General features: G+C 38.0%; 1 protein-coding gene across 2 annotated transcripts in view; it reads right to left on the bottom strand.

Annotated features, from left to right (window-relative positions):
• Positions 1-24,608, bottom strand: part of CDIN1 (CDAN1 interacting nuclease 1) — a 127,329-nt gene extending 102,721 nt beyond the window's left edge. The window contains exon 1 of one of the 2 annotated variants that reach the window (XM_082059107.1): positions 24,136-24,608. In XM_082059107.1, the coding sequence (XP_081915233.1) occupies positions 24,136-24,236 (101 nt within the window). In that variant the 5' untranslated portion in view covers positions 24,237-24,608. The remainder of the gene's footprint in view (positions 1-24,135) is intronic. The other variant, XM_082059106.1, reaches the window with a different exon arrangement.
• Positions 24,609-25,328: the final 720 nt, after the last annotated feature.

Below are 25,328 nucleotides of genomic sequence, written 5' to 3'. Positions count from 1 at the left end.
ATCCCCACCTGGCTATAACTTCCCTTCAGGTAGTTATAGAGAGTGATGAGGTCACCTCTAAGCCTCCTCTTCTCTAGACTAAACAACCCCAGCTCCCTCAGCCTCTCCCCATAGGTCTTATGCTCAAGTCCCTTCACCAGTCTTGTTGCTCTTCTCTGGACTCGCTCCAGCACTTCAATGTCTTTCCTGAACTGAAGGGCCCAGAACTGAACACAATACTCCAGGTGTGGCCTCACCAATGCAGAGTACAGGGGAAGGATCACTTCCCTTGTCCTGCTGACCACGCTATTTTTGATACAGGACAGGATACCATTGGCCTTCTTGGCCACCTGGGCACACTGATGGCTCATGTTGAGCTTCCTGTCAATTAGTACCCCCAGGTCCCTTTCTGTCTGACTGCTCTCCAGCCACTCTGCGCCCAGCCTGTAGCGCTGCAGGGGGTTGTTGTGACCAAAGTGCAGCACCCGGCACTTGGCCTTATTGAACTTCATCCCATTGGAATCAGCCCATTTTTCCAGTCTGTCCAGATCCCTCTGCAGAGCCCTCCTGCCTTCCAGCAGGTCGACACTCCCTCCCAACTTGGTGTCATCAGCAAATTTGCTGATGATGGTCTCTACTAATTTATGACAAGGAAGTCTTATTCCTATTTTCAAAAGGGAAAACTGTGGCACTAAATGGTTTGTTTGGGTATAAACATACAGTATGTCTATGCAGCACAATATAAAAAGTTACCTCTAAACTGAACAGTTGAAGCATTAGGAACAAAGCGACTAGATTAATGCAATGAGATATAAAATGCTTAATAGTTTGCCTTTTTCCTTTCTGTGCTTCCAGCATCTTTGCCATGACTATTTGGCACTTGTCTGCCCAGCAAAACACCTGTGTGACAGCAGTAAGCTGAGACTTGATCTCTGGTATTTTACATATGAGAACGTTCACCCAGAGCACTCACTAATGGAATGTTAAAATTGTAGAAAAATGACAGCAACATAAAGTAATACCCAGATCTATGAAATCCATGGATTACAGAAAAAATAATGACAATATATTCAAGAACTTCAATATTTTTAAATATACATCATTTGACACAGAGATTGGGAGATATGTACCACAATGCCTCCTCGAACAGTGCGCCATCCAATTATGGTAACCTTCAACGTGCACATGTAATCATCAGGTGAACAAAGGAATGAAATTAAGATTATATACTTAAACAGGCTATATACATATGCAAAGCTAAGGTATTTCAAGTTGATTTATTAAAAAAAAAACCAACCCTGCAGGCTATAAATTAAGTTGGATACATATGGCCCCCTAATGGCTCTCCACGTAACTATTATTATCTGGCAGATTTACATGGTCGTAACGGTAGAACTGAATTTAGAGCAAAGATGTGGGAAAAAACACAAACCAAAACAGGACAGTATTTAACCGAATTTCTAGTTTGAGTTCTCTCACATTGAGAGACCGATTTTTGTATTTTTAGGCTACTCCTAGTATGATTTCTATTATATTTCCTATTATACCCATTGACATATCAAAAAGAATTAAGACCATTATCCCTCTCTTCACACCTGGATTCTCGTCCATTTCAGTTGTTCCCTTGGTGTCCCTGGATTTTGTTCTTCTACTTCACTTTCATTCAACGATCCTCTCCTTTGCTTCCAACTGTTCAGATTATTTAGGATTTACCACGAACACTAAAAAATTCAGTCCAATAACTGAATAAGTTCGATATATACTGGATTGCAGTACAAAAACATTGTGACTGTGACAAAGAGAATTATTTCAATAGTACCATATGAAGAATTTCAAGCCTTACTACCAGAAGATCTTTCTCCTTCCCCAGAAGTGGATTTATATTTTCACAGGGCTGATTTCATGTTTCTTCTGGTTAACATAGTTCCCCTCTTAAACACTAAATCACTTACCTGCCACTCAGCGTTTCCTTGCCACAATTCCATTGCCACGACTTCCTGGCAAAATGAAATAGCTCCTCAAAACACAGCTGGAGCATCTACTGCAAGATGCCATTGACAGAAAACTGAAGCATCATGGTATTGCAAAGGACTGAAAAAGACAGTACTGACTACTTGGAGAGGAGACAGAAGTCACGAACATGCATTTGCACTGCAAGACAGCATGATCACAACTGCTGATCCTGGCAGCAGGGGCACTGCCATGTAAATTGTCATTACTTCTACAGGAGCAGCCAAATTCCTAGGGCTCCATCCATCCTCTGATGCTTCTATACAGGATTTCAAAGCAGTAAATGAGCAGACAAATTAATATAGCTGAGATATCCAGGAAAACAAACATAACACTGAAAATATCTTTTATCCAAAATAACATGTCAGTGCTACATTACTGCATCGTATTGAATAAACTTTATAGTAAGCCTCATGGCTTACTGGAAGGCTTAAGGATATAGACATGTTTGTGTTGAGCAAACTGTTTTGTCAAGAACCATCCGTAGAGCCACATTACAGATTTGCTGATTTTCTAAAACAAACAAACAAATGAACACCCCCAAACCCATAATTCCAAGTACTACCTAATTTAAATAATCAATAAATTAACTTGTTATGTGTCTTGCAGAACGAAACTTATCTTCCAGGAAAACAAGCAAACTTTCCTCCCAAGTTCTGTAGCAGCCACTCTCATGGCAACTTTTTCTTCTGAAATTCCAGATGCTAATGCATCTGACTCCCGGAGTTCAAAGCAACCAGCCTCACTCTTCAAATATCCTCTTTTTCATGTACACCAGCATTCATAACGAACCAGTTTACTGTTTGTTACTCTGTGTTGATGTCGGTGGCATACTTTCATCTGATTGCTTGATCAATGTGCTCTTGTCAATATGTAAATAGATTTAGGCAGAAAACTGTGAAATCTAAAATCTGCTACAAAATGCCCATTTTTAAAAAATACAATAACTTTCATTTAAAAAAAACAAAATGTCACTTCTAGGTTGCAAATGATCCCAAGATATAAAAATATGCTTATCATAAAAAAGCCCCAAGTACTACAGGTACCAAAGTCCATCCACATTTAGGATGAGATGCCTAAGTGAGACCAGAACACAGAACAAGAGATAAGACAAATTACCTCTAAGAACTTAAGAGATCAGTCTAGCGCTGGAAAAAGAATACATCTATTGATAATTTAATGTGTGAGAACCATTCTTTTCTAATGAATCCCAGAATTTGGTAGAGGAAGAATGCTACCATCTCTGGAGAGTATTTCAGAAATGTTTTGGTTTACAAGGAGTATTTCTATACAAACTAGCAAGAGATAATATGCTGTTGCAGATCAGTGTTTCCTAACTAGATCTGATGGCAAACTCTGGCCAAAAAGTAGCTGGTAAGGATGAAAATAATTTAACTGCATCAGATCATCTCAACAAAGCAGGCTTGCAGATCTCACCAAGATTTGGTGTCCTGTCCAACTTCATGCTTGCTATGTACTACAGCCTCATCAGAAGAAAATCTAAATATGACAAATTCTGCAAATATAATACTATCAGCCCTTGCAAATATTAATAATTAATTCTTTAGGGATAAGATTAAACTTACACTTTTTTCCTTTATTTTCTGAGATTATTGAAATCATAACATTTTAAGTAAAAAAACAAGTTTCCACTTGTTTCATCTATTCGCTTTAAAGTGAGTTTTCTTTCCCTCATCTTTACCTCCACATTTTTGGCCTAAATTATAATAGAAATACTAAAAAATCAACTTTACATTTAATGTATTTTACCACAGAACAAAGAAAGAGTATCTAGAGAGATCTGTAACAAAAAAGAAAAAAAAAAAGAGTAAATAGGAACTGCAGTATTTAATCCAATAACTATTCATACAAGTGTAGACAAGCAGGGGGAAAGCAAAGTCCATCATGAGACAAATATATATTACATACATATAATAGCCTTTATTTTTTTTTTTTAACAAATGAAATCTACAAAGAACACTGCTTTGTTGCTTCCCTTTCACAAAATGGAACATTCCATCTCATTATTATGATAAATATATTGGTTAAAAATCTGAGTGTGGGGGCAGGAGCTGTATTTCCAAAATTCAGAAGCTGTCATAAGTGAAATCCCAAAGCAGCAGTGTCAAACCTTCTCTTGGAAGTGCATCCTACACTGCACTTAGCTATTGTAGGAATTCAGGTAGGGGAAGAAATAGTTTCTTTCCTTCTGCAGTCTTGCAGTGTACGTATGTAGTGCTAGTCATATCCCTTCATGAGACGTTCTGAAGCAGACAGCAAGATTCTCTCTAATAACTGGAAAAGAACTTGCCTTTCCACGTATAGTAAGGTTTCAAGTATTTTTACTAGTGCAATATTGAACTTTAAAATAAAAGTAATGCATCCAACTTAGGGCTAGAATTGCATGCTGCTGCCATGCTGGATTAATAATCTATGTGAGGAAAGAAATACATACCTTTCATGAATTTAAATGACTGGGGGTGGAAGAGGAATCCTTCTCACAACTATCCTGAAATTCCAGAATGTATGTCTAAAATACATTTTGCCTGTTACATTATCAAAGACATGAAAGAAACCCAAACAGTCTTTTAATTCTCATCTTCTGTACTGTAAATGTTCTGGAACAGGGACTCCTAAAGAAAGCAATGTTTCTATACTGCTTATCACATGCTAACCAGTCCACTCTTACTTCTAAAAACTGTCAATAATGGATTTCAAACAGATCCAGCAGCATCAGTTCAAATGCATAACACATGCATGAATATGTAAAGCCTCTGCAGCTTCCCAGAACCAGAGGCTGTGGGCTAACCAGCACCACAGTTATACCTGTAACGGAACTAAAGCCAGCCTGATGGTGAACTTCCCACTTGAGAGGAGGTGACAACCACTGAATTATCAGAATTTCCTCTACGTGTCAGGATTGTCAGGACAGGAAAAAGGCTTCTTAGCAGTCAGGATGGTTCCACACAAGGATGCAGGAAGGCTCACAGCAGCTCTTCACAGCAGCTTTTAATACTGTTTCCTAAAGTTTGAATATGCTTGTGGTCACTTCTCTCAATGAAAATTCTGTAAAAGCTGATTATTCTGTCTCTACACAGTTGTACTTTATAATTCACAAATCTAACACTGATTTATTGGAAGTCAGTGAATTACCGATTTAAGCTAATCAATACACACACACACATATATATATGTATATAGATACATGTCTGTGTGTCAATATACATGTTCAAATCAATATATGAGTTTGAATTGGAGTAAATAAGTGACATAAAAGTACCTAAGTCTTTAGTTCCAACACAGTCGGTTCTGTAAAGTGGTTGCCTTGAATGTCACAGCTTTCCAGCTACATGCTTCAAGTCTGGGATACAAAAGCAATTTTATTATCTCTATTTAAGAAGCCTTCCATACAATGAAACATTATCAGCAGCTACTACTTTGAGAACTACAAAGCCAATACTGTGCTGTTGGGTAAATACTCTCATTACAAATACATTAATACTATAAAAATTCAATAAGTATATACATATGACAAGAAGTACCTGCTGATATGCTCATTTTAGACTCAATACCATCACATTTAAAATCAAGATAAAATTCAAGCTCATGTGGAGAACTATAGCACTAAACAATTTTGAAATTCCCAACATCTTGTTCAATAAATGGTACAACATCTCAACTCAAAAGATTTAAATACGAATCACTTACTAAAAATTGGTTTTGCATCAAACTCATTTTCCAGCCTTTGCAAGCATAAAAAATAAAAAGCAAAAGCAAAGAGTCCAAGGAAAAAGATATCCTGCATTGCAGGCTTACACTATCCAATGATAATAAAAAGGTTAAATGCAGGCACTTGCATACAACTTTGCTGCCTATCGCCAGGGTTATGAGAATAACTGTATGACAAAGCTCCAAGAAGGCTACTTGAGAAGAGTCATCACTTCTGTGACCTTGACACTGGTTGGTCCCACAACTTCTATACAATTTAGTGATGTGCGAGAACAGATGATGGTGCAATACATAGAAATGGCAGCATTTAAAATTCATAGTAGCATAAGGCCATTACTTTTCCCACTGGGCCACTTGAACTTTAATAATGTCTGACCTAGTTGGCCAATAAGTTCTAGCAGCAGACAGAGGAAAATTGCCAGTATTAGATACTGTTTGAACGATTTTTCATTTAGAAAGACTTAGAAGTTCCTTTAAGAACAGGGCACCAATTCTTCCTGTAGGCACCTCAATTTTTGGTGTCTGTTGTAACAGACAATATATTTTAAAACAACTTCAGACTACGAACAATCTGTATCAGATGTGAAAAGAAAAATGCAGAAGTAAATACGAATTATCAGAACAGACAATGATCACAAAATAATGGTGGCTCTTCTCAGAGATAAATTTCACCTTCTCTCACCCACACCACAAAAATCTAACTTTTAGCAGCAGCAATACAAGTATGACTCAAAATATACCATACTCAAATGATTATGAAGTATTTCTCATCCAGCCCCCAAAACAGAAAGAGAAGTCAGAATGTAGATGCTATTTTTTCCATTCACTTATATATGCTTATGATGAGAAAAACAATATTAGGCTTTCATAGTGGATAAATGCTGCCAGATACTAGGGTTAAAAATGGAACTCTGAAAACACATGAACAGAAGAGTGGTATTTCCAAATGAAAGGAAACTACTTTTGGGTCTTATTATCTTAGTAAGGAAGTACAAAAAATAGATAGAAATTTGCCTGAGATATTGTTATTTTTTCTTTCCAGAGTTAAGCAGCAGAGTGCTTGTTGCATCAATGTTTGAAACCTACTTAAATGCCAAACCCACAAAGAGAACTTTGTGAGTAAACACACTTTTACTAATGTTTCAAGTAAAGTGTCTTCCATAAAAACATAAAAGTATTTTGTAAGGTTCAATTTTAAAGCTGAAAAATATTTTCATATGCAGTACAGAACCAAAATATACTGACAACACAGGCTTAAAAAATAAAGTGTCAGTGCTAAAACATGGAATTAAAACTCCCAAATATTCTGACATCAGGTTTCAATGACTATTGAATCTTTTTGTAAGGTTTACACATACCAGAACTTCTCTGATATCCTTTGATCATCTTATCAGGGAGTCCACTGACAAAAGAAACTGAAAGGAGTCAAATAGGGTTTGCGTCTCACACACATCTTGATAATCATATTACTTGTCCTTCACATCTCCATCTCCTGGTATTCCCTGAAATTCTCCTTTTAACTCTACCATCAACAGTTCTCAAAAAATTAAATAAAAAAGCAAAGCTTGAGACCAACATAAGCCAATGATTTGCTATGTCCTTGTCCTCAACTACTCAAAGTTACTTAGCAAGGAGGAAAGTTTCTCAATATCCAGGAAAGAACCAGTGAACACATTCCAAAGCAGAGGCAAAGAGTGGCACACCAGAGCCTGAGAGAAAACAGCAAAGCCTCTGCAAATTCCTTGCTTGCACTTAACTGTACATCATCCACACTTTACTTCAACCTATTTCACCTAAGATTACACAGAAAACACATCTGCAAGGTTTGAACTCTTTCTCTTAGTACCACAATCTAACTGTTGAACCATTAGACAAAAATACACAAAAGTTGTAGTTATCTGATGACAGTTGTGTAAAGAAAGATGCTCCCAGGCTGCAAGAGCAACGTACCGCAACAAGCAGTTAAGACAAAGAAACTACAATTTAAACCAAGGATTTATCCATCACCTTTCCTGTCTGCTCTCTTGGTAAGGCCAACGCCCATACATTGAAAAAACATTCACCTAGTAGGCAATTACTAGAAGTAAATATTTGATATATTCATTTTCTGTTCACCTTCTTCGTTCTATTTGGATAACTCTATCATGCTACTTCTTCTTCCCTCCAGTAAAAGAATCAGATTACAGAACACCTTGTCAAGAGAAATGTTTCAGACTCCAATCTTAAATTTCCTGATTGCAGAGAAAGGGCAAAACCATTCTACTTTATGCATTTTTTTTTCTTTAAACCTGTATTGTCCTCTATAAACCTGATGTTTAAATTTAATTTTGGAAAACTATTTTTACGAGTGAATGGCCATTTGAAGATAATTAGACTGTTTATTTTACATTAAAAAATTAGTCTGTAGGTAAAAAGCATATCTGTGCCAGTTCAAAACTAAATAGATTGCCAAACACCCTTAAACAATTTGCTCCTAAAAGTATATAATCAAATTTAGAAAACTATAAATTATATTTAAATTTATTATTTACAAGCAATTAATTACGAAGACAGCCAGGTGGCTTTCATTACATAAATTACTGTTAATGACACTTGCCTCATGCTGCTACTGTATTTAGCATTTGCATGCATCACATGTCAAGCACACATACTGTTGCATAGCTATCTCCAGGGTAAAAAGTGAACACCTTAAGTCAAAAAGCCTTCCAGTAATCCAATCAAAATTGTTAATTCCTTAAACAAGTCAGGATCTTACAAATGTTTCCCATAAAGGATATAATGTAAAGAATTTTAGCTCTATCAAACATGGATAATACAGAAGAGTAGTTCTAAGTAAATTCCAGTTTTGGGAATGATACAAATTTAAGGCAAGAAATGAATCCATTTCTAGCAAGTCCCCTTGAGATTTTTAGTCTTAAACCTTAAACAGGGTTCATATTTTAAAAGTTTATTTTAAAAAGTTAATTTTAAAGCTACTCATGAAAAAAAAAAAAGAGAAGAAGAATTCTTATCTATCTAGAAAGTCTATTTTCAGCCCAAGGATTATATCAGGTTGGTGCAAAAATAATTGCAGTTTTTGTATTGTTGAAAATTGACATCTGATATTGGAATACATTCTTAAATAAATGTTATGTTATACATAGTTTCAATGCACTTTTCTCACTACTTTTTTTTGCTGCTGACTCATTACTTGCTGTTTATTTTGTGTTTATTTTAGACTATGGAAATGACATTAGACAAAAAGCAAATTCAAGCAATTTTCTTATTTAAGTTCAAAATGGGTCATAAAACAGCAGAGACAACTCGCAACATCAACAACACATGTGGCCCCAGAACTGCTAATGAACGTACAGTGCAGGGGTGGCTCAAGAAGCTTCACGAAAGAGATACGGGTCTTGAAGATGAGGAGCGCAGTGGCCAGCGGTTGGAAGTTGGCAACAACCAACTGAGAACAATCATCAAAGCTGATCCTCTTACAACTACACAAGAAGTTGCCGAAGAACTCAGTGTCGACCATTCTACCATCATTCGGCATTTGAAGCAAACTGGAAATGTGAGAAAGCTCAATAAGTGGGTGCCTCATGAGCTGAGCAAAAATAAAAAATCATCATATGGAAGTGTTGTCTTCTTCCAGGCAACAACAACAAACTATTTCTTGATCAGATTGTGATGTGTGATGAAAAGTGGATTTTACATGGCAACTGGTGATGACCAGCACTGTGGTTGGACTGAGGAGAACCTTCAAAGTACTTCCCAAAGCCAAACTTTTACCAAAAAAATGTCACGGTCATTGTTTGGTGGTCTGCTGCTGGTCTGATCCACTACAGCTTTCTGAATCCTAGTGAAACCATTACATCTGAAAAGGATACTCAGCAAATCGATGAGATGCACTGAAAACTGCAACACCTGCAGCCAACATTGGTCAATAGAAAAGGCCCAAAAAATGCTTCAAAAGTGAACAAATTGGGCTACAAAGTTTTGCCTCTTCTGTCATATTCACCTGACCTCTTGCCAACTGACTACCACTTCTTCAAGCATCTCAACAACTTTATGCAGGGAAAAGGGTTCCACAACCAGCAGGATGTGGAAAATGCTTCCCAAGAACTTGTCAAATCCCAAAGCACAGATTTTTATGCTACAGGAATAAACAAGCTTATTTCTTGTTGGTAAAAATGTGTTGATTGTAATGGTTCCTATTTTGATTAATAAAGATGTGTTTGAGCCTACGTATAATGATTTAAAATCCATGGTCCAAAACTGCAATTACTTTTGCACCAACCAGCAGCTTACTGTGCCATGAAGGGAATAAACTAATTTAATTCCGTTACTTACTTCTCATTGGAAATACAGCAGAAACCTACTAAGACAGAAACTCAGCTGTTCCTTTTTATTAGTGGTCTTCCAGCACCCTTTTTTTAAAAAGCTGTCTACCTTCAATGGGCAGGCAATATGAAGGGAACATCTGACAAGAGGTTATCACAATATTAAATTATTCTGTCCTAAAACTTGTCTAACCTTCTTTTCCACTCCTACCAACAAGATTTTTCTTTCCCATCCTCCTCTTTACAAAGGATTTGTTTTCTGGTATTCTTTGCACTGCTCTGAAAATGCATACAATGACCATACACTTTGCATCCTGCAGTGTTGCAGAAAATGTTGGGTTTTCAGAAGAACTCTGATTTCCATGTACTAACTGAACAGAATCATCTCCAATGTAAACAATCAATAGTTTCATCATATAGCATCACCTTCATTAAACACCAAAACCTGGGCAGTCTCAGTAGAACAGGCCTGGAGGCCTTGGTAAAAAAATGTGGAAACCAAGGAAGAAAGAAAACTAGTTCAAAATCAAACATTTGTTCTATGTTAAAATAAACTGAAGATGACCTCAACATGCTTCAAGTCATATGGCATGACTCACCAACACTTCTTAAATTTCTGGGAGTTGCCAAAACCATAATAAAAATATACATTGCCATCTTTACACTAAGCACATAAGGATTAGACTACGAAGAAAAAAAAAATCCAGAAGTGTGTCACCAAACTTACTGGAATTCAGTGAAATTTGAGTGTTAACATTCTTCAGGCAGCTTTCAAATAGGCCTCTCACAAAGAATCCCAACCCTATCGTTTCCCATTTTAAAGTCTTTGTATATTATACTAAAGTGTCACAGTGCCTTTTTCTCCTTCAGGTTACTTTTTATTTGTTCTTCACTTTTAAATATCAGGTCTTTGTATGCCACCTAACTTCTAAGTGTAGCAAATCAGCAGAACTAGGACATCAGAAGACAGTGGAAATTGAGGAACTGGAGAAAAAAATATTCTGAACTGGACTGTTTATATTTCTGCATGTTAGACAGTAACGAACAACTTCTCTGGTATATTCTTATAAAAGACTCTGTATTCTTACAAAAGAGTCAGTCACCCCCTTCACTTTTAATTAAAGGGCACCTGAACATGTTACCCAATCAAAAATGGGGATGTTGAGATCCAGTTTATAGAAACCAAAAGATTTAGACAAACAAAGGGGCTAAGACATAAATTAATACTAATTCAGGGTGGATAAACTTGGTTTTCAAACTTCTCCTTTTAAGAATATGTAAAAGTTTCTCCTATGAGCTTTCATTTAGACATAATTTCTCCTTCTCCACAACAGTAGAGTTTTAAGGCCAAGAACAGAAAAAATGGCATGAATGTAATTTTTAGCACGGCAGATATGCAAATACTTTTTTCTCTCAGTACCCTAAAGTATTTTGTTAACGTACCACTTTCCACTAAACCAACTGCCAACAAATCTTAAACTTATGGCTGTTCATATATAATCTGTTACCTGGATTAAAAAAAAAAAAAAAAAAAAAAAAGAAAAAAAAAAAAAAGAAAAAAGGCAGAAGGCCTCTCTAGCCACCTAATCACCATATCAATGACACATGCCACAACAGAGAAGCACTAGTTTATTTGATTGATCATGGTAGATAAACTCCAAATAACAGAGAAATTAACAAATGCTTGACATTTGCTCAACATCCATTATTCTGACACTGCTTTCAGGATTTCAAAGCCTGGGAGTATGCTTAATCAACATTCATATTCCCTAGTGAGCTACAGGCACCATATTGTGCCCCGCCTTAGTACTGATGAAAACTGCATATTGGCCATTTCCAAAATGTTCTGGGACTCCACACAGGGCCCCTTCTCTCCCTTGTTCCTGTTCTGCAGTTTTCTTTTAAACACTTCCAAGACAAAAGCATCTGCCAGTTTTTTTCTCTGGGGATGTATGCAAAATGAACTTAACAGTTTTAAGGCAGGAGAAACCCTCACATCTAAATTCATTCATAGGACAGAAAAGGGCCTAAGAGGCCTCTCTAGGGACAAAACCCTGCTGAAATTTTCCCCGAGAACAGTGGGAGCTTTATAAAATCTAAGTCCAGACAATTTCCAATTCAAATGCCCAGCATAGCATGACCTTTGTCAGATCTATGAGCCCTAGATGCACCCACTATTTTTTTATTCTAACCAGCACAGACATTAGACAGGGCACTACTGCTAAGCAGGAGGTTGAATATTTGCATGCTCTTCTATTGTGAAAATGTAACAGTGACAGCACTGTGTCGAATTCTTTTCCCCCTAGAACTTTAACTCCATAGGAGAGGCATAGCTGACAGATGACTCTCCCAACATCTGTGTTATGTACACGGCACAGCTGAGGAACCTTGGATCACTGTCACGGCTTCTCGGAGATACGCTACACCTTTCTTACATCTACCCGTGATCAAAAAAGTAAAATAAAAGTCTGAAAACGACGGTTTTTAAAATGAAAAGTAAATATGGCAAGAAAGATTAACATAATTTAATCATTAAGCTGTTCACATAGCAGCTCACCATATGTTGTATAAATGTCCTATACAAAATAATTTATCAGACCTGACATGTTGCACATCATATTGTATTATTTAATATGCTTACTAAAATTTCATGGATCAAGCGCCACTTCTGAAAGCATACAGAAAGCTCTACAAAATAATTCTTCATCTTCCATGATTTATTTTGATTACCTTTTACAGCTACGTGATAAAGTGGAACTTGCAAAATTACGAGGTTAAGGTTTACACAGCTCTTGCTTCATATACTAAAATATAACAAATGGCTCCATGTCTATATACCATTTTACTCACATTTAATATTCAGAAGCACATGAAACTAAGCACGTTGCTTTCCACTGCATATTTTAATAATTTTTACTGGCTATTTCAGTAAACATCCTGATCCCCTAATGCAAAGTTCCATTGATATATAAATGTATATTCTTGATGATGAGACTAGAGAGCTAAGAATTAGAAAATAAACTAAAGCAAACAGTTAACATGTGATACATGTTGACCACCCCTGGCCTGTCTACATAGAAATAAATTAATTTCTACACAGTAGCTGAAACATTTGAATAATATTTTTAAATTATGTAGATTTAAAATGTCAGAATGGCAAGCACCTACACCCAGATACATGGACAAAATTCTCTCTCCAGAAACCTCAAAACCACAAAAACAATCATGTATAAGAATGATTGCCTGTCACTGGCAATGTCTGTATCTAAATAGTAAATTAAAACAAAAAGTGTAAGCAGGAAGCTTGTGGATGATAGTTGTTGGGTGACCGATGGGATTTGTTTGGAAAAATACTCTTCACGCTTAGAGGGCATAACAAACAGATAGATATGGCTAGAAAAATATTTAGACTGAAACCATGCATTTATTCCATAAAGGACCATTTTCCTTTTTCTCTCTCAGATCAGTGATATAAAAGGAACACAATAAAACTGAGACAAAAAATGTAGTCCAAATTCTCTTTTTGGTCAATAACCAAATTCTCCTGTTTCTAATAACAGGATAAAGGAAAACATATTCCTGTGGCAGATAACTAATTGCAACGAAGTCATTATACACTGTATTTGGGACTTGCCTGTCTACGGGAGTACCTGCCAAATCTTTCTTTTTAAGCTCTGTAAGAATGAGAAATCTAGCTTATGCGCTATTTTTATCTTTTTCATATTTCTGTATCCAAGATAACACACTTGTCTAGGAAGACATTGCTCAGCTGTGTTGAAAACTGAAGGACAGCTGCACTGACCCCATGCATTTTATATTAATGCTGGAAATAGCTGTGTTCAATTGCCTTTTCATCTGTAGTAACCTACACTCACTCTCTAGCTACTAGTTATCATACTTTGCACCAGTTGTAGCCTCATAATACATACCTGCATCCCACAGAAGTGCAATAAAGAACTGGACATTACTAGTATCAATAGCAGACTGACAAGAAGTTCTGCCATCTCCTAGCCAATCACAAATAGAAGTAAGGATCATGGTGCCCTTATTGCTGTCTAGGTCCTCAATAATACTGAGGAACTCCAAAAGATCCTTCAGTCACAGAAGTGAGTATTACTTCTATTTTGGTCAGTTTCTAATGTTGCCTTTGAAAGAACTTCAGACAGGCCTCATTACACAAGAGGCTAACTTGCTATCACATGGGTCTTACTCAAATAAATATTTGACAACATTCTGCTTTCTGTGGAAGAAGAATGTGTGTTATCTTAGGACAGTTTTATTCAGTATTGAAACTTCTGGAGGTTATCTGGGAATCAATGCTATCAAATGCCTCCAAGACCTTGCATGCCCAGATCCATGTATGAAAAGAAGCTGTAAGACAGATGAAAATGCTTTAGTTGCTGACAAAAGTTTTCAACCTAAGGGCTTCCCAAACCAAAACATTTTTCCCACAACAGGCACAGATTCCTGTTTGGCAAATTTAAGCCTGCTGACAACAAGTTAATTTACTTTGAATTCTTCATTTGAAGCCCATGGACAACAAGGGCTCCATGAAATACAAGTCGAAAACTAATGATAGAGCGTGAAATCTTAGCACTTGTACGGCACCAATTAGCCAAACAAACAAATGAACAAGACTTTCAACCCTCACTGGATCTGGAGAAAACAACGTAGTATATCTCCACTCCTTTCCAATGCTGTTGTTTTTTTGGTAACAATACTCTATCAGGCTTGTCTTAGAAGACCATTTTAGTCGGATCAGTTACTGTATTCCATATTCTTACAGAAATCAATCCTTACCATTATTTCACTCAGTTGGAAATACAATACAAACTCCTAAGACTTTCACATTGCAAAGATATATGGTATTTTCACCATGAACTTAAAGGAATAAACAATTTAAAAATTACTCTCAAATAAGCATATATGTTATTTTATTAAGTGATGTGATAAGCTTACGGGCATATATCAGGACCAAAATGGTTGTAGTCATTAATTTAAGTAATAAATCCTAGGTCCTGCCAACAATGACAGCAAACAGATGCTAACAAGATAATGTATTATTTAATATTGTCATGTGTTATAAAAATGTAAGTGTTTAGAACACATCTTAATTTTTCATAATAATATGCATTTAATACATTACTGTTTTGACACATACAAGAACCAAATTTATAGGTTTCACTCGGCACTTGCTTTCTCTTCTGTGAACACAGAATGGATTCCTGAAGGAAAAAAAGCTCAAGAAGTGAATATTACAAATAGAAGTTTGCAATAAAAACAAGTTGTTTGTCTTGCTGTCTTGAAGTACATATCATAAGCACTGAATCTCATTAGAAAATGAAACCCATTTCCTTTCATGTAAACAGAAGTTTTCCCTGAAAGTTCCTTGGAAATTCAAACAACTATGAAGTTTACCCATATATATGAACAGTAAAAGATCTTATCATTTGCTACAAAGTTAAAAAAATAATTCCATACAATCCTTACAAGTAGAATGTCAGCATTGAATAACTCTCAGTGAGCCTGCTAAGTTATGAAAATAGCAGAAGTTTTATTTTCCATTCTTTGTTTCTTGTATCAGTTTAAATAATACCATGGAACATTACAATGTTTTTCACCAATTGCATCCCTCGCAAAAATGCCAAAACCAAACCAAAATCTGTTAGTTATTAAAAACATGATGTATTTCATTCCTCCCATTCATAGCTACTCTCTTCTCAGGACTCTGAAAGCTGGACAAAATGATGATCTGATTCAAGTACTGACATCTGAAAGCACAGGAGATGAGATTATGCCTTTTGGCAAGCCCAGCCACACTAAACAGAACCACTGTGCAAACACCTTTTCCAGCGCGACATCTCTGCTGCTGCATAAGGTCCCTCTGCAGGAGGGTCAATTGTGTCTAAGAAGATCACTGCTTTTCCCAAACATTTCTGTTTTGCTTTAAGGAAACTGTTTGGATAATAACACTTCCCTTTGCCTCCTGTTTCATTTTCAATCAACTCCTCCAGGTATCAGCACAGTTCCTTTCTTGGAAGTGCTTCACTTGATGCTTTAAAACACTTGAGGAAGCAGTGATCAGAGTATGGAAACTAAATTTTCTTCATTAAATCTACTGAAGCAGATATTAAAAATGCATTTAATATACTGGGGATGGCTGGTGGGCATCACTGACTGTGACAGGCCAGTTACTGATGAGCTGCTGTCAGACGGCCTTCTCAGCAGGGATCTGTGTCTAAGGCTGCTGAAGGACAGCAATATCTTCCCTTGTGTGTAAGCTCTATTCATCTCCCAAGTATTTACTAAATCACAGACCTCTGCACACAAGCCCAGTGTTTCAGCGCATGCTAACAAATGATGGATGGCCTAGTCAATTCGTTATGTCCTGAAAGCGTGATTTCCTGCCATTCCAATCATCAAACCTCTAGAGCCTTCAGAGCTGATCAGTCCTGGAGAATATATTTTGCAGGCTCTATTAAAGGAGTAGAGGTTCTTTCCATTAGTCTCAAACTTTTTTTTTCCTGGCTGATTTAAAGAGAACTCCCTCCTTCCCCCTCCTTCTGATAGCACCACCACTGCCACTCTTATCTGTGTAAAGTATTCAGGGCATGTACTGTTAGTATGTTAGTAAAATAGCACTCCTGGAACACCTGCCAGCTAGAAAGACAGATTTTGTTTGTGACTACTATAAAACACGACAATCTTTTATTTAAATTCATCTATACATCTTCATTATGTAACCTAGACAACCCCTAAAACATTTTGCAACTTAGCTTCTTTGATCAAATACCTTTTACAGCAAGGGAGTGCTCAAAAGGACCCATTTTCTTTGTATTTGCCTACTGAAACATATCAGAGCTCTCTTGTGTTCCTTCTAAAAGCATAAGCCACTTAGGAATAAACTTCCGATGTTCCAAAGACAGGTTAGCTGTCAAAGAAATAAAGCTTCTGGATTTCACCCTTTTCAGAGCAAGGCAATATACTTGACAGTCTTTCTTCTACATGCTAGAGGAGAAATTTTATTTAGCTTACCTATTCAATGATCTATAGGAGCAGAATATACGTACCTCATACTTTTTATTCTGAAACACTGAGCTTCAAATGAATTGGTCCACAGCTGCTGAAGAGTTAGCTGACTACAGTACAGCACAGTTTTTGAAGGTGGTATAACAGATATGAGTAAACTTTAGGTAAATAAGCATCTGGTTACTCTGAACTGCAGAGACCCTGGATTTCTTTGCTTGCTAGGTGTGATCCAGCCATAGCCAGCACAAAACCATCCACATTGCCCTACCGTTCACCTCAACCTTGACCTGGAGATTAAACTCACTTTTATTGCACACAAAGGTCATCTGTGTTAGGTCAAAATTCAAAGTCCCTTGTCAGCTAAGGTTGATATATTCCAACCTTTCCTACTCTAATGCATCAAATTTTTCATGGTGAGGTCATATTCAGCAGACAGTGTATTCAGCAATTTATCGTGCCATTGTAATATAGCCCAGAATATGATTGTCCAAAAACCAGCACATGAATAAAATATTTTCCTGTCTCATGTAGCAAATCCCCACTGCTCATAAAGCTCTAGCCTAGGCTTGTTTGCAGGCTTCAGAAGAATGATACAGTATGGAACTCTGAAATACAATTAAGAATTACCATTTTTATCTTCATTGTCTGTAAGTACAAATATATGAATATAATGGTATCCTAAAATTCACAAGTCAATTAAAACAAACATATGGTCAGTGTTAAAACTTCCACTTCATCCCTCCTTAACAACCACCATTGTGGCCCTTAAATCTACAGACATCTGTTGGTCTCTCTAATGACACCAAGTTTGCTTTAGAGTGAAATACTTCAAAAAATAGTGCCACAAGACTTATATTCCTATCCTACTGGTGATTACCACAACCATGGAATTTGTGAAGTGGCAAAAGTACAACCAAATTAAACTTAATGAAGCAACACAGTAATATACACTGTGATTAAGACAACTCCTCCATCTTTGATACATAAAAGGATTTTCTTTCTTCCTTTCCTTCTTTCCCTTTCTCTCTTACTGCTTTCCCTTTCTTTTTAATCTTTCCCCCTCTCTTTCTCTCTCCTGTTTTACTTATTTTATTTGTTCTTTTGCTTTTCTATTTTTTTCTCCCTTGGTATTTCTTTTCCTCACCCTTTTTTCTCTTGTTTCTTCTCTCTTTTCCCCCTGTCTGTGTTCTTATATTTTTATTTTCTGTATTTTTATTTATTTTTCCTTTTTTCTTTTTCTTCCTGTATTTTTCTTTTCTCCTTTTTCTGTCTCTTTCTTTTTGTCTGTATTAAACAAGAGCACCTAACACACAGCTACAAAAGATTCAGAATGCATTTTCAAATTATAGTGAACTAATTTCCACTTCTGCTTTAAGAGGCCCCTTCCAATCATTGTATTTCACCATCAAATCTTCAAAGGATATAGGATTGGCTTCTAAGTGATTTGTATAAATTCCTCAAGGCTAAAAAGGCTTTCCCTTTACTCAGCCAAATGAATTTCACAAGTGTAATAAGTCCTGTTATGATTATTTTTTTTTTTTATAAAATGAACTGTACTCTCATATGGTAGCACTTCCCGTATTGCAAGGGGAAAAGGTTAAGAGAGAAGGAAGAGATTTATCAGTACTCAAGAATTCAAAAAGTACAACCTTAATTTTGCTTGCATGTTTCAAGCAAAATTTCAAGACTAACCTTTAAAATAACTTTGCATTTTTGCTAGGATAGACAACATATGTGGGAATGCTTGTAAGGAGAATGATTACAGTTGTAAAAATTGTATAAGAAACTACAATGGTCTTCCTTCAAAATTAACTTCCATGTTGACACATGCTTACACATATCATCCAATTTTAAGTTACTAGATAGCACACAAACAACTCTACTAGGAGCATGCACCAGAGAAGGAAGAAAAGAAAAAAAAAAAAAGAGAGAGGAGTAGTTCTACCTTGTTTCCCGCTGCAACCATCTTGGGCCTATCTACCTTGTTTCCCACTGCAACCATCTTGGGCCTATCAGTACTGTTTGATAATCTAAGCAACACCACAAATGAAAAATGAAATTATTCATGAAAAAGCAATATGTTTCCTCTTGAATATAACTGGCTGGAAGAGGATAATCAGAGACCTATCTACACCCAGTTCTAAAAACCAAAAGGATGGGCAGCAATGACACTGGCAAAAAGGAGGAAAATACATTAACACAGTCTTAAGCAGCTGGTACAAGAAATAACATTGATGCCATACGTTTAAACTTCTTTAGGGCCAGTGTTTCAGTATGAACCATCACTGAGAAAGTGATAAAAAAAAGCAAATAACAAACAGATTATATTTTCCAATTTACATTGTGAAACATTACCATGCAGATACATATTTATTTTTTTTAATGAAAAATCTTGTTGGGATGCCTTCCAGCCCCAGTGCCATTCAATAAAGCTATCAGTAATTTGGAGAAAGAGCAGCATAATTACTGAAAATGTTTGTAAAACCTGAAGTAATGTTAAGTAATGAAGAAGACAGGTCATGAATGTGGAGGAACTTGCATCAGCTGATATGCTCTGGGAACAAAGACTGTTCACGTTCCAATAATCAAACATGAAGTTACCTATGTTAAAACCAAATATCCATACTTGAATATCAATTATATCAACATAAACCTGTGCATCATGTTTTTCTCTTGCTTATTAGGGAAAAAAAAAAAAAGTAAGAAGGAAAAAAAAAAGTTATTCTCTTACACGTATGCCAGCTTCCCATCCCTTTCTGCTGTAAGAAAAGCTCTTCCTGATCATAGGGAGGAAGCTTTCACAGAGGGACACAAACAGGACACTACTTCTTTGAATAAAGGCATGGAAAAAAGTGAAGACCCGCACAGAGCAGCTGTTATAAATTCTAATGCTGTGAAGTCCTAGTACTTTGAAACTCTCTATAAACACAGTTTGCACTTACATAGGCTCAAAAAAGAATGCTTCTTTTACAAGAATAAAAATGAAGGTACTGAAAGGGAAGTTGGGCTAGAGGCAGTAAGTTTGTTTACAACTTTAAGTAAGAAAGAGAAACAACACAGACTGAACTAATTGTGCTGTGGAAGAAAACAGCACTCCTAAATGGAATAAAATATGCTTCACAACAGTCCAATGCAAGAACTGGAAAAGCACAATTTTTTGAACCTCTAAAAGATGCATGGCTACCGAGCCAACTTGCACTGTCAGAAATTTTCTGGACTGTCCAGTTCAAGCACAACGTTGTGTAAGAAACTCAAAGACTCAGACCAGAAAAAACTTCGCAGAATAAAAAACAAGATAGTACCATAATAAACTGAGTCAGCAAGCCTTACACCCTTAGAAAACTTGGTAGAGACCAGAGGAAGACTCAATCAAGAAAACTGTAGTATTCAATCAAAAGTGGATGTGAAGAATGGCAGGAAAATATGTACAATGTACAGATTTGAGAAGTGACCAGTCATTTGTCAATCATGTTTTATTGTAAGAAGTTTCAGGAAAAGTTTCTAAAGAGAAACTATGTATCTTGTCATATGCATAAGAACTGAGATTTCCCCCTCTCCCCCAAGAAGCAACTAAACTGAAGTACTAGAATATCAGCTTCAGTATAAATCAAGCCCTTAGAAGCTGGGCTTTTTGGACAAGTTAAAATAGTCTTTGAATACAGTTAAAAGTTTAAAGGTCTAACCTACATCTTGTCACCATAAATAAGTAACGCTAAGGTGATTCATATGCAGAAAATTCTACTTGTAGGCAGCTCTACCTACTTTTTAAGATACAAACGAGCACTGAAAATAAAGAGATTGTAACTTTCTCAGAGCATTTCCCACAATACCCTGCATTTCCTCCAACTAGCCCTACAATGGGTAATCAAATTTTGACATTAGGTTTCATTGAGAAGAATAGTATCACAGAAGAACATAAGCTAAGGAGAAAGCAGAAGAAAAAAACTCACAGAAGTTACAAAGTAAAACACAAATTATTACAAATAGATAAATTCAGGTGAGAAACAAGTAGAAAATGTGGTACAGGTTAGAAGAGCACAACACAGAACATACAGAATTATCAGTCCAGTGCTATATACGTTGAGAAGCTCCAAGGAACTATATATCAGTGATCCAATACTGGTAGAGATTTATCGTGCTTAGTGCTCAAAATTACATTTTGATAATCCCCAGGTCACCAAAAAATCCTGCTGTTAAACATGAACACATTAGAAGACAACTGCTAAGCATGTAACAAATATATTAAGAATAAATAAATGCATTGGTAATTGCTGGGCATCAATACAAAGTGCAGCACTAACAAAAAAGAACAGCAATTTGATTCCCAAGTTTGTTTTTTTTTTTTGCAAAATAACTGAATTTTAAGCAAAGCAGACTAAACCCATGTTGTCAGTAATGCTACAGGATTGTAAAAAAATTTAAAAGTCCCAGTGCTTGTATAAAGAGACTTATAAACAGTATTAGAAGCAGTCTAATTTTGACTATTTGGCATTAATAAACCACATGGCAACACCCTTTTGAAGAAATAATCTCACCCGCTGAAGTAGTTGAATAATAGTCAAGAACAAACTGCCCTGTTAAAATATGATTTAGATTCACGGGTCATTGGCAGCTACCACATAGCATACTCATACACACTAAATTGTGGCAATAGTTTTATGGAAATTACAAATTACTCTTAGGGAGAAGTTGCAGAACAAGAGCAGGCCTATAACACAATGTGAAAGATCTTTAAACAAGGAGTGTAAACTCTGTATTCTCAAGAAACACAAGAGACATGGGAAGAACCAACAGATAAGACAGTATTATAAAAAAAACCAAAAACAACTAAGAAGATTAATGCAGAAATCCGAAGACTGTCAAGATCTATGAGGCGGCAGGAACCAGAAATACTTGAAAACTGTTGATTTATGTATTGCATTACCAGTGGAATACTGATCCTTACTGGGGAAAGACTCAAAGTGCAAGGTGAAAGCAACTATTATGGATGTTAGTACTTTCCAGTTTGATCAGCAACTGCTACCATATAATAATGAAAAACTGGTTATGGACACCTTCATCACACTGCAAGTGTCATGAGAGATTCTGGAATATTTTCTTAAAAAGACGGAAGTAGAAAGTTGGGGTGGGGGGTTGGTTTGTTTGATTTTGGTTTTCATAAAGATAAAAAGCAGCCAAGAAGTTCATTCAGACCCTTCTCATCCTAGAAGAGAATGATACAGGTTCTAGATTATAAGAAACTTACTCCACAGCTATAGAGCACATCACTGAAAAAGTCTCCCCCTTAAGATGTCACACAGGTTTACAAATTTCTGCAGCTGCCCTCTTTTATAAGACAACAGTTATAAAGACTGCCTGTTTTTCTCATAACATGTATCTACTTCAATATGTCTCCCTTGCTGCTAAGGCAAGCAATGGCCTTGGAATGCTTTTTTTTTTTTTTAACCGCATCGCAAAATCATTACAAAAATGTTAATTTTTTCTTGATATAACTTTATGTTGCTATTAGTACATAGTTTTTCAGGAGTCATCAAGTTCTGAAACCGAGGAGTCAATGGATCATTTGCAGCATCAAAGGAGTGGGCTGGGAAATAAAATATATCAGCAGAAAGCCCAGATAGTTTTCTGACAAACTTATTTTCTCTGTTACAGACATTCACGTGCCTATGGATCTATCTTGGAAGCCTGTTCCTACACACAGCGACTGACCTGACAAACCAGCCCAAATTCTAACCTTCTTTCAGACAGCTTTATAAGGAGACTAGAAAAAGAAAACGTGTGTGCATGCATGCATATATACACATAAACACTCTCTTCTAATTTCATTAGCACCAAAGTGATAAAGCCAAGTCTAAGTTTCTTAGACATATGCTGTCACAGTAAGTGGTTTCCCAAGTTGCAGAAGTACTGTGCAAGGTGAGCTGGGTTCCTAACAGTACCACTCAGTGCACTCACTGAGCCAATCACACTGCTTTAGCATCACTTCTCTATAACAGGGCTATTCCCTCAGCTTGATTTTTAACCACATGACACACTTTAAGGAAAGGCAAAAGATTTCAATGGACAGCTTAAAAGCCTAACTTAATGTTGGTTCCTCATCTATTTACTGTAAGTTATACACAGCCTCAGCTGGTTTCTTCAGCCACGCTTGTGCTAAGACTTCCAAGGCTCACTTAGGAAGCATGGGAACCATTATCTGTTTTACTCCTTTCTCTCTCACCAAAGTAAGCAAAGCACTTAAACACCTGCAGTTTTCTGGTGTATTTGAGACACAGCACTATTCCTTCCCCTGCAAAATCTGATTTGGTTTCCTGTCCAATTCAGCACTAGTAATGCTTCCCCCAAACCTGAAAAGACAAAACCAAAAACCTTGCAACATGTCCTTTACAACCCTTGTTGGTAGCAAGCAAATTTCTGCAACATGCATGGAGTACATCCTGTCATGTACATCTTTCTATGCCAACCTGTGGTCACTCACAAATGTCTTTGACATTTGTGCATGCTGCTCAGGCAAGGAAGCAGATGAATGCTAACCTACAAGTAGATGATCCCTTTTCCAGACTTCAACTGGAGAACAGCAGTGAGTAAAGAGCTAGGGCCCTGGAAGGCCCCTTCTCCCTAAGCCACAGGGGCAATGGTATCACAGGCCAGATTCCACCCTGGGTTTCAGTCACAGAGTAACAGCCTGAGCCTTAAGGCTTCATTCATGTAAAAAGATCTACTTGGTGTTTAAGAGCCTCACAAAGTGACCTGCGAGCTTTTATTCAGACGTGTGGTGGGGGAGGAAGCACTCTTCATGTTGTGCCAACTTCTCAGGCCACAGAGAGCGAGAAGCACTCTGCTCGCAGCAGCACCTTCAGCAAGCTGCCGCTCGCCGCCGGTGACCGTGTGCGTGTCCAAGTGATTTTGTACCGTGTGGGGCCTGGAACTGGGAGCACAGCCTGGAGCCAGCGGAGCGGCTCCTGTGGCCCCTCGTCTGCCCGCAGCGAGCTCGGAGGCCGCCGCCCGGGGCCCGAGCCGCCCGCCCCGCGCCGGGCAGCGGCCCCGGAGGGCGGGAAGCACTTACCTAGGGAACTTCTCCTTTAGCTTCCTCAGGCTCTGCCGGGTGGGCTGCACGTGCCCCAGGAACTGGGCTATCTCATCGTACTGGGCTTTGCTCAGCTTCATGCCTCGCACCGCCGGGCCTGCGCGGCGGCGGGAAGGGAGCGGGCTGCGCCGCTCCGGGCCCCGGCACCGCGAGGCAGAAGGGCAGGGATGGGGGGTCGGGGGGTAGATTACGGCAACCCCACGGGCGCCCACCCCGGTACCGAGACAGTCAGGGCCGGCTGCAGCGGCCGCTTCCCGCAGCTCCGCCCCGCGGCCCGGCCGGGGCGGAGAGAGCCACCATCCCGCGCCGCTCGGCTCTGCGCAGCCGCTCAGGCGGGAGGGGAGCGCGGGGCGGCCGGTTGCTGCTGTGCCCCGTGCGGAAATGGGGGATCGGCGTCCCTGTAACCCTCGGGTTGTCTACCGCGCCGGTCTCCTTTGCCTCGCCGCGGGGCTAGGAGGGCGCTGGCCGCCTCACGGCTGAGGAGCTGCCCGCTTGTGCGCCCGACAAGCCGCCCCTTGGTTTGGCGCCTGCGGGCCGGCGTAGGGCGGCTTTGGTGCGGCCTGAGCGCAGCGCCGGCCCCGGCTGCCCTGGGGCTGAGGGGACCAGCGTGCAATGGGGCTGGTCGGGGCTCGCAGTGTCTGGGCCTCTGCTCGGGCATGGGCTGTGAGAGCCCTGCTGTGTTACGGCTTTAAAATTAAACTCTCAAGGCCTTTTTCCAGAAGTCACTTCGAAGTGGCTGTTTCTTGCGCTTAAAAAGAAAATAAAATACGCTGAAGTAGTGGGGCTGGGGCTGTGCATCCTGACAGGGCCTGGGTGTTTTAGTGGCCTACAGCCTTGCACACAGGCGGAGGAATGGCTCCCGCTAAATTTTAGAAGAAAACCAACCAAGTTTGTGCTTGGATTTCAACCGAAGTTTGTTTGGTCTCAAACTTCAGTAAATGATGTTATTAAATATAATTTAAATATAGTATGATGCAAGCCTTACTTTCTGTGTTGGGCATTTTAAATAGATTTTATTGAATTACTTGGGAGACAGGTATGACTATTTCTAAGCAACTTATAAAACCTAGATATTATGAAGAAAGTTAACCATATGTTTGACTGAGAAATAGAAGCATTCCTTTTCATTTCAGTTTAATCACATTGATAAACTACATACATGCTACTGGAGT

The sequence above is a fragment of the Streptopelia decaocto genome (genome assembly GCF_964273445.1).
Source record: "Streptopelia decaocto genome assembly, chromosome: 7".
Lineage (NCBI taxonomy): Eukaryota > Metazoa > Chordata > Aves > Columbiformes > Columbidae > Streptopelia > Streptopelia decaocto.
This window is presented reverse-complemented; position numbering and strand designations above follow the sequence as displayed.